The sequence below is a fragment of the Taurulus bubalis genome (genome assembly GCF_910589615.1).
Source record: "Taurulus bubalis genome assembly, chromosome: 8".
Lineage (NCBI taxonomy): Eukaryota > Metazoa > Chordata > Actinopteri > Perciformes > Cottidae > Taurulus > Taurulus bubalis.
The window spans coordinates 5,774,912-5,788,583 of NC_136596.1; the positions used below are offsets into that span (position 1 = coordinate 5,774,912).

At 46.4% G+C, this 13,672-nt stretch overlaps 1 protein-coding gene across 1 annotated transcript in view; it reads left to right on the forward strand.

The window, feature by feature from the left end:
- Positions 1-12,726, forward strand: part of fbxl17 (F-box and leucine-rich repeat protein 17) — a gene marked incomplete at both ends in the record, with an annotated part of 188,530 nt that extends 175,804 nt beyond the window's left edge. Inside the window, one exon of the mRNA XM_079221847.1 lies at positions 12,589-12,726. Within this exon, the coding sequence (XP_079077973.1) occupies positions 12,589-12,726 (138 nt within the window). The remainder of the gene's footprint in view (positions 1-12,588) is intronic.
- Between the last annotated feature and the right edge of the window lie 946 nt (positions 12,727-13,672).

A 13,672-nucleotide genomic window follows, 5' to 3' on the forward strand; every position in this document is an offset into this window, starting at 1 on the left:
AGAAGAAGCCGCGGAGCGAGTTAAAGAGGTAGAAAGGTGAGAAGCAGAGGATTGTGGTCATCTAGGAGGCAGCCCGGGGGAAGCAGTGCCTCCCTTTCCTCCTCATCCGTCCCTCACACCTCCTTCACCTCCTTCACCTCAACGAAAGATCCGCGTTTCTGTTTTCTCTCATTCGATTGGAATTTCATGCGTCTCACATTGAGGCTTTTCCCTGCGGCGGGCAGGATGGTTTGAGCGTGTGACTTTTTCTGTTTGGCTTCACTTCATCTGTTTGCTCTAGGAAGTCAAGTGACCTCGACAATCGGATCGAATTACGCACTACATTTTCTAATAACGAACTTCACAAGTAGTTTCTGCAGGAATTACAATGACAAGAGCTTTGACCACTCGGCGAGAAAGGTTTCACGGTGGTTGTGATGTGCGTTGCATGCTGCGTCTCGTAAATGAACCAAATCAAGGTTTTAAAGTACTTGTAAAGTTTTATTAGTATTGGCGGCGCATTCAATTTGGTTGTGTGTGTTTTTTGTGTGTTTTTTTTTTTTTTTCATCCCTGGTTTGCATTTGACATTTCAGCCTCTAGAATTTGCATCACGCTTTATTTGTGTATCGCAGCAGTAAAATCCGGAGGCATGTCCAATTCAATCTCGGGGCAAACTAATCTCATCTCTGCACTTAATGCAGTTCTGGGAAGACGCAGAAGCTGGAGGATAACTCTCAATTCCACAAGGTTCCCACATAATGAAAGTCTTGTGCAAATTACTTAACTTTGGGTTTCTCCCCTCCACAGCGCCTTGTCTTTATGTTGACAAATCCATTTGAGCTTTATTTTTTCGTCCTCGTGCCTCATTTTAGGAAATTGTTTAAAATAACAAATAGGGCGTGGCTTTTTTTATTGTCTGCTCGACCAGCGTCTGTGAGTACAGTACATTCTTGGGTAAAAACGTGGGACGAGCACTCGAGGAGATTCCAGGCAAAAGTACTTGGATGGCGCTTCCTCAAATTGCTCCAGCGCTCTTCGCTCTTGGACCCCCAACAACCTCCACGTGTTTAGCTCAGCCCCCAGGATCTACACACTTGAGGAAACATCTCAATATTTACCCATTAAACCAGCCACTGTGCGAGCCAACTTGCTGTCTAACCCGAAATGATTTTGCTTTGCGCACCAGCCGTGAATGTTTCCATTGCGAATATAAATTGTTATACACGCACACACACATACACACACGCACAGTTGTGTGCTTTGGCAAGTGGTGAGATCGGTGTTGACAGTGTTTTGGACATATTGCAAATATTCCCAGAGTTAATATTTCCCTTACAAGGACTTTGCTTGGTTTTTCTTTTCAGGATGTATACGTTGTAGGAATTTAGTAGAAATAACTGCGACACAGGTAGAAAAAAAAAAAAGAAGTTACAACATCACAGTAATAAACAGCCATTCGTATCCTCATCAGCATTGAGGCTAGCCGAAGCCCGTCTGTTTTACAGATGTTCATGTAACTCCTGCAGCCTACATTTGGCTACTTAAAACAAATCATGGTCTCACTTTCTCTCCATCTCCTCCTTATCCCCCTCCCCCCACACACACACACACACACACACACACACCCTGATGTGGGAGTTAGGTTTCAGACGAGGCCCAGTCGAGTCTTGGACCATTGCGGTATCCTGTGATAACCTTGACACACAGCGCGGACGTCCCAGTCAGCCCCTCCGCCGCGGCAGCGCAGCTCGGCCTGTGCAAATTTGTTTGGAATTGTCAAAACGCCGGGAATTTTAATGTACCAGCTTCCCCGAATGTCACAGGACTTAGAACGTGTGGAATTCATTTCAAGAACTGTTAACAGGATCCATCTGGCTCTCCTCATGTGGAGCAGTGTGAAGGATCGATTTCCTCCGTCACAGTTTATACAAACATGCTTCCGTACTGTATACATTTTCCTGCCGAGCAGCCTCAGTTCTGTGTCCACTGCCATTTGGACTGATGTGAAGAATTTGAGGTTCCTTTTTTTTATTTATTTTTCACTTTGTACAAACAGAGCGAGCACATGCACAGATCCGTGTGCAGTTGTGACGGTCAGAATATGTTCTTATTTAGGGTGCCCTTTCAGTAGCTGGATGAAATTCGGTTGTGATAGTGTGGTATGTGAGCCTTTTGTCGGCTTTTCTCTCTCTCCTACCCGTCTGAAGGATTTCCTTTGTGTCTCAGTGTGTTTACACACGCTCAAATACGACGCGTCCGTGTGTAACAGTGTGGGTTCTCCGAGAGGAATTTATGCTATTTGCTGTGAACACGGCTCATAATGGGGCATTGAAATCAGAGCCCCTCCAGGCCCGGGCGAATGGCGTGCTCCGCCTGCCTCATATGATTACACCCCTCGGCCCTCGGGGCCAAACGAGCCCGCTTCTGACGAGGGGAAGGAATGCGATTGATCCAGACTCACCCCAAAAAAATAATCAAATCAATTCATTTCGATCCTTTTCAGCTGCGACTCTCGTGTCAGTCTTTTGAAGCATTCATCCCAAAGACTCAAAGAAAATAGCGCCTCGGTTCCGCCTTTTTGCTCGGCAATGCCCCACATGTTGTCGAATAAAAAACATACGAAAACCACGGCTCCCCATTGAGTCTACTGTTAAATGTTAGGCCCTCTCTGTGGGGAGGAATTCATCTTTCTGCACTTCCACAAACGCCACGAAACATCGTGTATTCATCCAGGCTTTCGAGCGGTGAAACTCAGTTCACTGCCGTCTGAGGTAATTTTCAACACAAATTACAGCGATGTAGTAACAACACACGGCTCGCTGGACTGGGCAGACACAGAGACGCTGAGGCAGAGACGCACATAAACATGCCAAAGTCACACGAATGGTGTAGCATGTTCTCTGCCCAGTGTCCAGTCACGGGAGGGGGGGAGGGGGGTTCAATTGATTTGTGCAGAAACGCGCTGTAACTCATTGTGCTCCTTATCGCGACGCTGTTTTCACATGTCTCCTATATATGTGTTAAGCTTTCTATAATAGGCCCTACCGGACACTTTGAACCTCCTCTGTTGATGTATCACTTTGGGGATTTTGATCTTTTTCAGCCTCAGCAGAATGTTTTCCTTCAAAGCGTTTTCACAGCTCAAATGTACGTCTTCTCTCGTCCTCTTTCTTCTCCCATCCGCCCCTCGCCGCTCGCCGCCGTCCTCCTCTTCTGTGCCCTCGCCTTTCTTCTCACCTACATTGTTTTTTCTTTTCCACTACTTCATTAGAGTGAAAACAAATGGGGCAGTCCGGCTTGTGAAGCAGAGAGGGGAGGCAAACTCACACAGTCAGCGCGAAAGCCGGACCGGGGGAAAATAACGACGCCGACTGCTGCTGACCCCTTCGGGGGACAGCTGGTGGAGCGAGTAGGAGTCACTCATCTTAGGAATGGAGGAGATGAGGGGGTGGCCTTAAGGAAAGAAGAGGATTCACAGAATGACACAAACCAAGAGAAACCAAAAGGGAAATTGGATAAAAAGGAAACAATAGAATGAGCCGGCTATTCCCTCTACAAATGGGCCCCCGAAAAAGTGTTTTGTGTAAGCAGTTTTGAAGTGTGCTCCCATTACCTGAATTGAGGCGGAGCGGCGTTTGGGGAACAGGTATGAGCACCGACCCCCCCCCCCATCCCTCCCCCCCTTGGATAGAGCAACCAGACAGACCTTGTTAAAAGAACAGACATCCCAATCAATATCGTCGTTCCACTGGTGCATCCAGCTGCCGGGGACGATACACAGATAGGCACGGCACAGCAATTTGCAGACATAAACAAGGGCCTAATTGTTCAGGGCCCGGAGGTTTGCAGTGTGGAAAACAAAGATGAAGTATGTCGAAGAGTTAGGAGGCATTTTAACTCTCGTTTAGGAAATGAGAGTTTGGTAGCCGGGCCAAACTTTCTCTGATGAGTGTTGTTATTGTGAACGGCGGGGATTCTTGGTCTAAAGCGAAAGAGGTGGGGGGGGGGCGAGCGTTCAAAGTCGAGAGAAAGTAGCCTGAAAGAGTCATTTGCTGTTTGTGATTTTCGGTGTAATCTCGGAGTCTCATCCCCCCACTCAGAAGAGCCGTATTGATTGGCGGTCTTAACTGGAGCCGCCTCCTGATCATCCCTTCATCTCGTTTCTAAAAGGGCAGGAGCAAGGGACAGTGAAGGAGAGGGGGTGAAATAAAGTGAGACAATCGGCAGAGTTCACTGCGTATCTGAGGGGAATCTCAGAGTTGCCCTTCAACAGAAACCTGCCAGACGCACGTAAACCTGACCTCGGCCGGCTCACACACACACACACACACACACACACTCACACACTCCTCCGCCTCCTCTCTCCACCTTGTCCTCACTTTATTTATTTGTTTTTACCCCTTTTCGCCTGGTTGTTTCTCCCTCCCTTAGCCTCCTGCAAGCAAGGACAGACAAGGTTGTTTGACTTTTTGGATGCCGCTCACATCTTTTGTTCATTCAATTAGTTCATCCAAGTTTCCCCCATCCCCCCTCTGTTGTCTTCCAGCCTTCCTCCCCATCTTCCTCCTCCTCATCCAGCACTGTTTACTCATCACAAGGGAGGTCAGCATAATCTCATGGAGTCGTGGACAGACAGCAGGCCAGACGCAGTGTGGTCTGGATACCCAGACTTGCCAATCCTGATTTGTTTTGGGCATAATCTAACGTCTGGCTCAACATTTATTTATTTTTTGTCTCCCGGACTTTGAGAGAGGCGGCAGGAGGTCACAGTCCATTTTTAGCCCTCGGCGCAGCGTCTGGCTGTTGGTGATGAATTAACTATTTAATGCTAATGACAATGTAGCCCTCCCTTTCGCTGGACGGCGCGTCTGTACACATTTAATACATCCAGAGGAGCTTGGGAAATTTTGGCGGTGGGTGGGGGAAGGGGGAGGGATCGATGGAGCCTCTGAGTGATGTCCAGCTTTATAATCTGTTGGGAACAGAGTAGCCAGTGGACGTAAAAGCTTCGAATACATTTCGGAAGGAGATTTTTGGAGGAAAAGTGACTCGTGCTCTGCTCGCTGAACATTTGAGGAAAAAGAGGAAAGCCACTCGGAAAACAACGACGTACAGATGTATCGTGCTGTCAGAATGTTGCGCTCGTCCCGGCGGGGAATAGAGCAAAAGGCTCAAATCCACGGCGTCGCTCGTCTACAATTCAGAAAAATGGCGTCCACACGTCGGGCTTACCGATGATATTATGTGCGTATCCTCCGGCCGGTCCGCTGGATCCCACTCTCGCTCTTAAGGAGTCGTTATTAATTTTGTATCGCCGCGTTCTTTGAAAGGACAGGGTCAAGCTGTCCTCATTCCATATTTATTCTGAAGAACGAGGGAGTCAGGCGAGGCAACAAAAAAAAAAAAAAATGAAACACAGTAGCTCTGTTGTGATTATCTTCAAGGAATTCTGCTTGTGTCTGACCTCCAGTAAGCCGCCCTGGAATTTGTTGCAAAAGATGTGTGTGTGTGTGTGTGTGTGTGTGTGTGTGTGTGTGTGTGTGTCCACCTTGCTACATCGTGCTGTTTTCCATCTGAAGAGGAAGAAGTGGTTTTAGTTTACAGGACGTTCAACAGGTCTTCCCTCTGCTCGTCTCTCGGTCTCAACGCCTCGATCTCTCTCTCTTCCGCCTGTGTTTCTCTCTGTGTGTTTTTTCACGACGCCATCAATTTAAACACGGAACATTAAATGTTTAACGCTTTTGAAGGTTACGTCTAGAACATTTGTTTCATTATTTATTTGCCCTGCGTGGTGAAACATGTCAGTGGACCCAGTCCGAAGCAAACCTGTGGGGGGGAACCTACCTGATCCCACATTGATTAGATTAATATGAAGATATTTAAATAATATATTATTCATGAAGAAAACCCAACTGTAAAGGGGGTCGAGCACAAAAAAAGCAAGTGAGTCGTGATCACAGCTACTTCCAGACCTGCTGCTATAGAATCTGATCTGGACTGAATCGGGTCCCTGGTTTTGTTAACTAGGAACTAGTGGAAATGTGAGGCATCGTATCCTTCATTATAGTGGATGTTATACGTGTACGATGAAGAGGATTAATCTGTCTCATATTCTGTAGGAATGGATGAGTATGATTGCTATAGGAGAATCAAAACTCTGAGTCTCACTGGTTCACTGCAACACACTTTACTTCTACCTAATAGATGCAGCTGTGGTAGTCTTTTACTGAGGCTAACACATACATTGTGAAAAAAGCCCCTTGAGTTGTGGAATGTTTTCTCCCAGTCTGCAGAGATAAGAAGGCCGGCGTGGAGAGAGAGGGAGACTGAGTCAGAGAGAGAGAAGTTGGGCTGGGCTGAGCATCGCCACACATTCCTCTAGTTACCTTTGTCACGCGTGATGGAGTGTGGGGTTTACAAACCTGGCCTCCAGAACCTCTCGCTCTGACCCTGTTCAGTTGAGCCCCCATTCCTCCGCCTGTGAGTGTACGCACTGACACCCTGCTTTTTCACTTCTGCTGCCGTCTGATATTGTGCAGGGATGAGGGTGCGTGAGCGGGACCAGACCTCAGTTGTCGCAAGCAGTGCCTGACCTGGTTTTTAACCAACAACACACACCACAAAAAAAAAAAAAAAGCGCACCCAGAGCCATGCACTGCAGATTTCTGTGAGGGCTCTCTGAGACAAAATCCAAATGTTTGAGCTCCGGCTTTCCTCGGTAAAGAGCAAGTCTATTCCTTAAGCTTCCAATCCAGTGCATCGATAGTTCATTTAGGAATATCCAATCCTTTCAGAATAAGTTTACCGCGACCTCTTTTCTGTCCCTACACTTCAGAAATCCTCTGCTTTCTTTTCCATTCACTCCCCTCGGCCTCCTTCCCCTCCCTCTTATCGGAGTAGGAGAACTATCCTTCAGTTGTCCAGTCACTCGTTTAGAAACTTTACAACTGGGGCTTTTCCTCTGAGCAGTTTAAAGAAGGCTATAAATCTGGCCTGTTTAAATCCAGACTTGTTTAAGCTGCCTTTTACTGAGACTTGATGCACAGCATTCTTCTCCTGCCTAAACAGGCTTTTTAAGCATTTACCCCAAATGTATTTACTGGTTGACTGATACACTCTCTACATGGGAGGAGACAGGGAACGGGCGGTATTTGTCTCTCTTTATGGGCCTGCGACTATAGCAAAGGCGGCCACATGGCCCAAGAAAATGTAGGGAAAGAAGAAGAAGAAGAAAAAAAGAAAGGAACCCAGCAGACCTGAATGAAAACACAGGGGAAATAAAAAGAAATTGTGCAATTCTTTAGTCGTATATAAAAAGGAACGCTGAACTTGTCTGATCTCCGCGTCCATTTAGCTTCAGCTCCAAAGCTGTTCCATATCAACGGCGCTTTGTTGCTTTCTTCAGGGTCACCGTTGCGGCGTACACTACATGTTCGGTGTGTTTGATGTATTCAAAAGGAGGGGAGGGATTATATATTTTTGCCGTCTACTTCCTAAACTCTCTCCCTCTCTCTTTATTCCCTTGATTGCTTAGAGCACTCACATGGTGTCCTCAGCACGCCGGTCTAATATGATCTGCATCTTTGTGTTTGTGTATCTGATTATCGATTTACGACCCTGTTCTTCTTTTTCCCCACTGGGAATGTGAACTGCGGCTGCATTAGTCATCTTTACGACACGTTTTACAGCGCTGCTTACTAGCGGAAGGCCCGGGGCTTGCGGTAAATGTATATTTTACGTGGTTATAGAGTGCATTTGCATCAGAGGATCAAAAAAAAAGAGCTCACTGTTAAGAAAGAGAGCGGATAAGAGGACTTCCTAAGAGAGAGCGAAGGTCAGTTGGGAACGCGCCGTCGCATGCAGAAAGTAGAGGAACAGTTGTCTCACACACACACACACACACACACCCATGTAAGCTATTCCCGTACAGCCTGTTCAAATAAAAGGTGCTTTTTTTTTTTGCAGAGCAGCGTATCAGACATGCATCTTTTTGTTTTCCCCTCATCCCTCTCTTGCCCTCTTGTAAACCCTGACAACAGCACATTACCCGTCAGCATGCATTAGGCCGCACTTAGATCTGCAGCGCCGCATCTTTTGAAGTTAAAATGGGGGAATATATCGTAAGAATAGGCCTCGCTCCAGATAGCTGTGGCTGTGCTCCCAGATGCTTCCCAGAGATTAGAATCGTCAGTGAGGAGCGAGCTGCCCGATCGCATGGCTCTCCTACAGACTTGGCAGCCGGTTGTACTGTAAGTAAGTATGGATGTAAGTATGGATGAGGACTGCATGGGGTAAAAGGGGCCTCATTCCTAACAACAGACACAACCGATTTTTTTTTAAAGCCTATGTTGCCGAGAAACCGAATGTGGATTTGCCTGGTAACAAAGTTGAACTCGGGAGGGGGAGAGGGACAAAAACAGCTGACTCACCAGGTTTTCAGGAAGTCATGTGGCACGGCTGCTGTAACCAGAGGACCCGCAACATTTGGTCCGACCTTCATGTAGAACACCAGCTCCGAGCCGCAAATACCAAGCAGGTGCGGTGACGTCACGGCGTCTCAGTCAACACGCCACGCAGCCTCGTTTAAGGAGAGGGATCGCAGCTCGGAACTCTGGGAACTCGCTCGGATAAGGGGGTTTCTTTTTTTACGGGACGCTGTTGTTTTTAGGCCCCCGGAAAAAGATTTACAGTAACTCAGTCCGGAGGAGAGTTAATGGAGGCTGTGATGCATAAATGCCTCCGTTAACTGATTTTCTGTCAACAAGATTTTCTATCCGCCAGCAATAAAATGTTTTAAAAATGAGCAGAGGCAGATGCCAATTAATCAAACCAGGTACAGTGAGTTTCTGTGCTGTAACCATTTCAAATGCATACAGGCTTGGATTTGATTGATGGGAGTATAATTTATTTTCTTTAACTTGATTGGCTTCTTCCTCTTCCATCATACGACGTTTGAATTCTAATCAATGGACGCCTGCTGCGTCTGTAATTAACGTTTAAGAAACATCACACTTAAAGTGTTTTGCACACCGGCTTCTATCAACAAGGTCAGTGTGCAATAGCGTGTTTTTCTTATCGTGATTTCCGTCAAAGTGATCTCGGTGCAACTCAAACCTTCGGCGTCGCTGCAACCGGCAATTAGTAAATGATTCAGCGTTTTGATTGGGAGCCATTTTGCGTGCCCCGTGTTTGCTCAGCAAGTGGATCCGCAGTAAATTAGCATTAATGAATGTTATGGCCTCGCATCAGTCTGACAGGTCTATTCTTTAGATTTGTTTTAATTGTAATTAAGCCCTGATTAACGAGCTGGGGGATGTTGCATTCTCTTTTCAAGAATATAGCGTAATATGTTATGAAGGCAATCAGGAGTTTGTCAGTTTATTTGCTAATGAGGCTCAGCCATATGTCATAACAAACTTCATCTCTGTAGCAGCAGCGATCCCAAAAACACGCGGCCATCTTTGTAGGCCAACTAGGGGACCCAAGGCGCTGACCATGAACCTGGAGGACGCCGCAGTGTCAGACCTCCCTCGTTCCTTGCTGTCTCTCCACCACCGCGATCTAGTGAAGGCCTTGTATGCCTCTGAGAAATAATTAGTAAAGAAGAGAAAACTCTGTGTGAGGGTTAAAAGCTCATGGTGACTATTTGGAGCCTGGATTTGTGTGAAAAGGATCCAACAGTGGCCAGACCAGACACGCAATGAGAAGCTCATGATTCAACAGAGTGTCTAGGTCAGGCACCCGGGTCAAATCCCCCCCCAAAAAAGAAGTGCATGAATCCTCGCTTCTGAGTAACACTGCTCGTTATTAAAAGTGGCTTTCCTTCGCCAGGATTTATTCAACATTTCTGTCCAAAGAATGAAGTATTAAAAAAACCCAATGTGCTTTGAATATAATCATAATAATAATATTTTACAACCTGAAAAATAACCATCTCAGTCTAAGCCTCACTAAACCACAGAGTCAGACGACGTAGTTATATGGTGAAATAATTGAAAAGGCCAATGTGTTACCTATAGTTCAAGCAGCTTGTTGAATTATCTTGTCATTAGTCAAGTCTCCAATCAAATGTGTCTGCTTCCATTGCACAGACTTTTTTTTTACCTGGAATTTTCAGCATTTCCACATATATTTTAGTGTGACATTTGCATGAAAACAGGTGTTTGGAAACGCTCTCGTGGAACCCATGAAAAGGCACAGAGATTCAGGAGTTCTTTGAGTATGATATTCTCTTTCATGCCCTACTGTATGTGAATACACTCCGAGGGTTAAATATCCAAAATGACCCCTGTTGTTCGCCAGTATGGTCCACATTACCGCTTCACCTGTCGAGTTTGACCTTTTCAGCGCGAGAGGAAGTGTTTGTTTTGTTAAACTGGCAGTTGGAATTGTCACATTATCAACAGAATAAGGGGAATTCTTTCAGGCAATATCCTGACACACTGTTTTATTAATGTATCGGCTTTGCCGATGAATCATTGAACGCAGCACGTGAAAACTGTTGCTGGAATTTTCTCATTTCCACTCTTCCCCGCCGGTTGTAAATGCAGCTCTCAGCGGTTGAGATGTCAGTTATTATTTCAAATATAAAAGTCCTCTGCCAGTCTGCGTTGTCTTTCTCTTCAACGCTGACTGCCGAGGGAACTGAGGCCCGGCTGTTTTTGTTCTCTCAGCGTCTGATCAGAAAAACACAAAAAAAAAGAGACTTCCTGACCCTGCGGTTTAGGTTTGATGTTATTTTCCCTGTATCGACGGCATCCTGAAAGAGTCTGTCAATCCTCCGTGTGTCGCCGTCAAGCACCCTAACGCCAGCTCGCTGTTTCTTCCTCGGGCGATCAAAGCGAAGGCTGTTGTTGCTTCTTAGTCTTCTTGAATCCGCTTGTGCAGTTTCCATCTTCCCTCTGAGACCAGGGGGAAGAATCGGAGGTCTGTTCGCTAAGCACGCGTATTTCTCTCTCTCTCATTCTGCTGATTTCATCCTGACCCCGTCTGTCCATTTGTTCTCTCAATTCTCTCTACTTGGCCGGGAATAGGCTGATAACCCACCACTTAAAGAAATTGTGTTCACTGAAGAGAAAGACAGAAAGTGTCAGACCAGAGCCGATCAGAGACCGAGCAGCGGCCTGGGAGCTGCTCGCCCCGGCAAGACTTTTCGACCAGAAACCGAAGGGCTCTGGGGCAATGAGCTCGGGGGGAAACTGCAAAGCACTTTGTCACTGCTTTGGCAACAACGAAAGACTGTGTGCTCAACATGTGTGTGAGTGTTTATACATCATTTCCCCTGGAAAGTGTCATGCTCGCGGGTGGGCGAGGGGGGTCGGTTCTGGGTGGGTTGCGGTTAACCCCTCAAGGTCTCCGGGGTTACTCTGCCTCTGGTCTTCGTCTGAATCTCCGGCGTTCTCCCTCTTGGCTCTCGGTGACGGGCTGACGGAGTGTCAATGGAGAGAGCGGGAGTGGCTAATAGCTGCTTGTCTTTCTAGTCCTCCGAGAACACGGAGGCCTCATTAGCCGTGTGAGCTCAGCCGTCCTCTGGTGCCGAACCCATCGTCCAGCTGTGTGTGTGTGTGTGTGTGTGTGTATTCGCAAACCCTGTTTATGCTCTTAAGAAATTGCTTTTTCTTCATTTGAGTCTAGTAGGCTGCCATTTTGACAGGGCATTAACAGTTCAATCTGTGTTTCCTATCTTAATAAGGCATCATGGGGCGATGCCGAGACGGTCGACAGATTTTTTAGAATACTCCAATTTAATTAAGTCATTTCAAATTCTGTATTTATTCGACCTAAAGCAATATATCTGTTACATTTATGTGGTTTCAAGTTGATTGCCTCTTTTTAATACATGTATCCGGGTCTCCTTGGAAATCTGCTCCGATACTGAATGAATGATTCTCCGTCGGCTTCCTCATGATGTGCTCAGTGTGTTAACGTAGGGCTGGACCGCGGAGCTGTATCATCAAATAAGACGGCAGCGGCAGTGACTTGATTACGTCAGACTGCTGGAGTCTGCAAACAGACATTCTGGCACGAAAAGGCTGCAGATTTTGTCCCCCATCACTCCCACTGGAAACGGCATTTTGATGGTGTTAAAATGATTACAGCTAAGCGGTTTCAGTCTACCTGAAAATAGTTTGAAAGCAGCCTTGAAAAATGGCATTCCTTCTCCTTGAACTGGTCGCACTGTAATCAAGCGGGCCAAACATGTCAGCGGATACGTACACTACATGTAAACTGTGCTTGAGTTAATTCTTGGCCTTTGGAAACAGCATTCGACAAAACAAACAATCACAACTCAAGATCCACTTACTCGAATGTTTCCCCCACGTCACGCGCTCTTCATCAGCAGACGTAGTTTCCTCAGTCTTCAGAAGTGTAGATGTTTAAACTCTCCGACAAGTGCTGAGAGTACTGGAGCGCTTGAACATTCACAGTTCCGTGACACCGATGAAGACAGTGTCATGTGGTCAAAAGCTGTGGGAAAGAAGTGGAGTAAGTGGACTTTAACTTGCCAACATCCGCTCATGTTTCAAGTCATAATTGTCCAATGTATTGGCATTGAGGTGGTTCTTATCGTTTGGTCGTCATTGTGTGTCTTTGTGTGTGTTTTGCAGGTGAACGAGGAGACCGTGGAGAGGCTGGTGGTCCAGTACCCTCACATTGTTTTCAGCACAGTGATGCAGGATTGCAAGAGAACCCTGGAGAGAGCTTATCAAATGGGCTGGAGCCCCAACACGTCGAACACATCGTAGCTGCTGCTGGATCTCACACACACGCTCACACACACACACACACACACACACATAGCTACGCAGAGGCCCTTTTTGTGTACAGACACACATACACAATATTTGCAGCTCAGTCGTGTTTGCCTCCCATCCACTGTTCAAACATGCACGTGAACATGTAGCTACACACTCACACACAACGATCCAGTTCCCCAACTGTTTCATTTCGAGAAAATCTCTTATTTTAATAATTTTAGTCAAATATCGGCCGTCTGTTATTTTATAGTTCAGCGAGATGGTTGCTATGCCCTAATTATAGGTCACAATCAACGAGTTGACGGAATTTTCCTCATCGTCATTTTCAATGAGTGATATTAGATCGGTGCAATTTTGGACACGCGCTCTCATGCTAGATGACCATTGCATAGACAAGAAAACAATTTTACTAACTTAACTCTGTTCCACGCTGGAGCTTTCAGTTCCATATATGATGCTGGACATTTTAATGAATGACAGTGCGTTATATCTGAATCGAGAAACGTAACCAGTACCACTCTTCTGCCCGCCTCGCCCAATGATAAGCTTGCTCGAGTACATTCAATGTCCTCCGTATCACCGAGGATGTAGTCGAGGTAAAGATGCATGAGGTAGGGGGGGGGGGGGTCTGGTCTTGAAAACATGGAGAAGATCCACGCTGACGCATCCGTACATCAAAGACATTCAGGGATGGTCAGACGAGAATTGTTTTTTATGAGCACAGATTAGAAAAAAGGTGTGTCTCCCCACACCTACTTCCTTCAAACTGAACTCCACTGCTGCGTCGAGACTTGGAGCTCCGGAGACGACATCCCTGCAACTCAAGAGCAGAAGGACTGCCAGGGCTTCAGACCTCAACTCGAGGCATGTTGAGGAATCTGGGATGTTAATTTTGTCCGACTAGTATTTTTCTTTTCTTTTCTTGTGTGTCCAG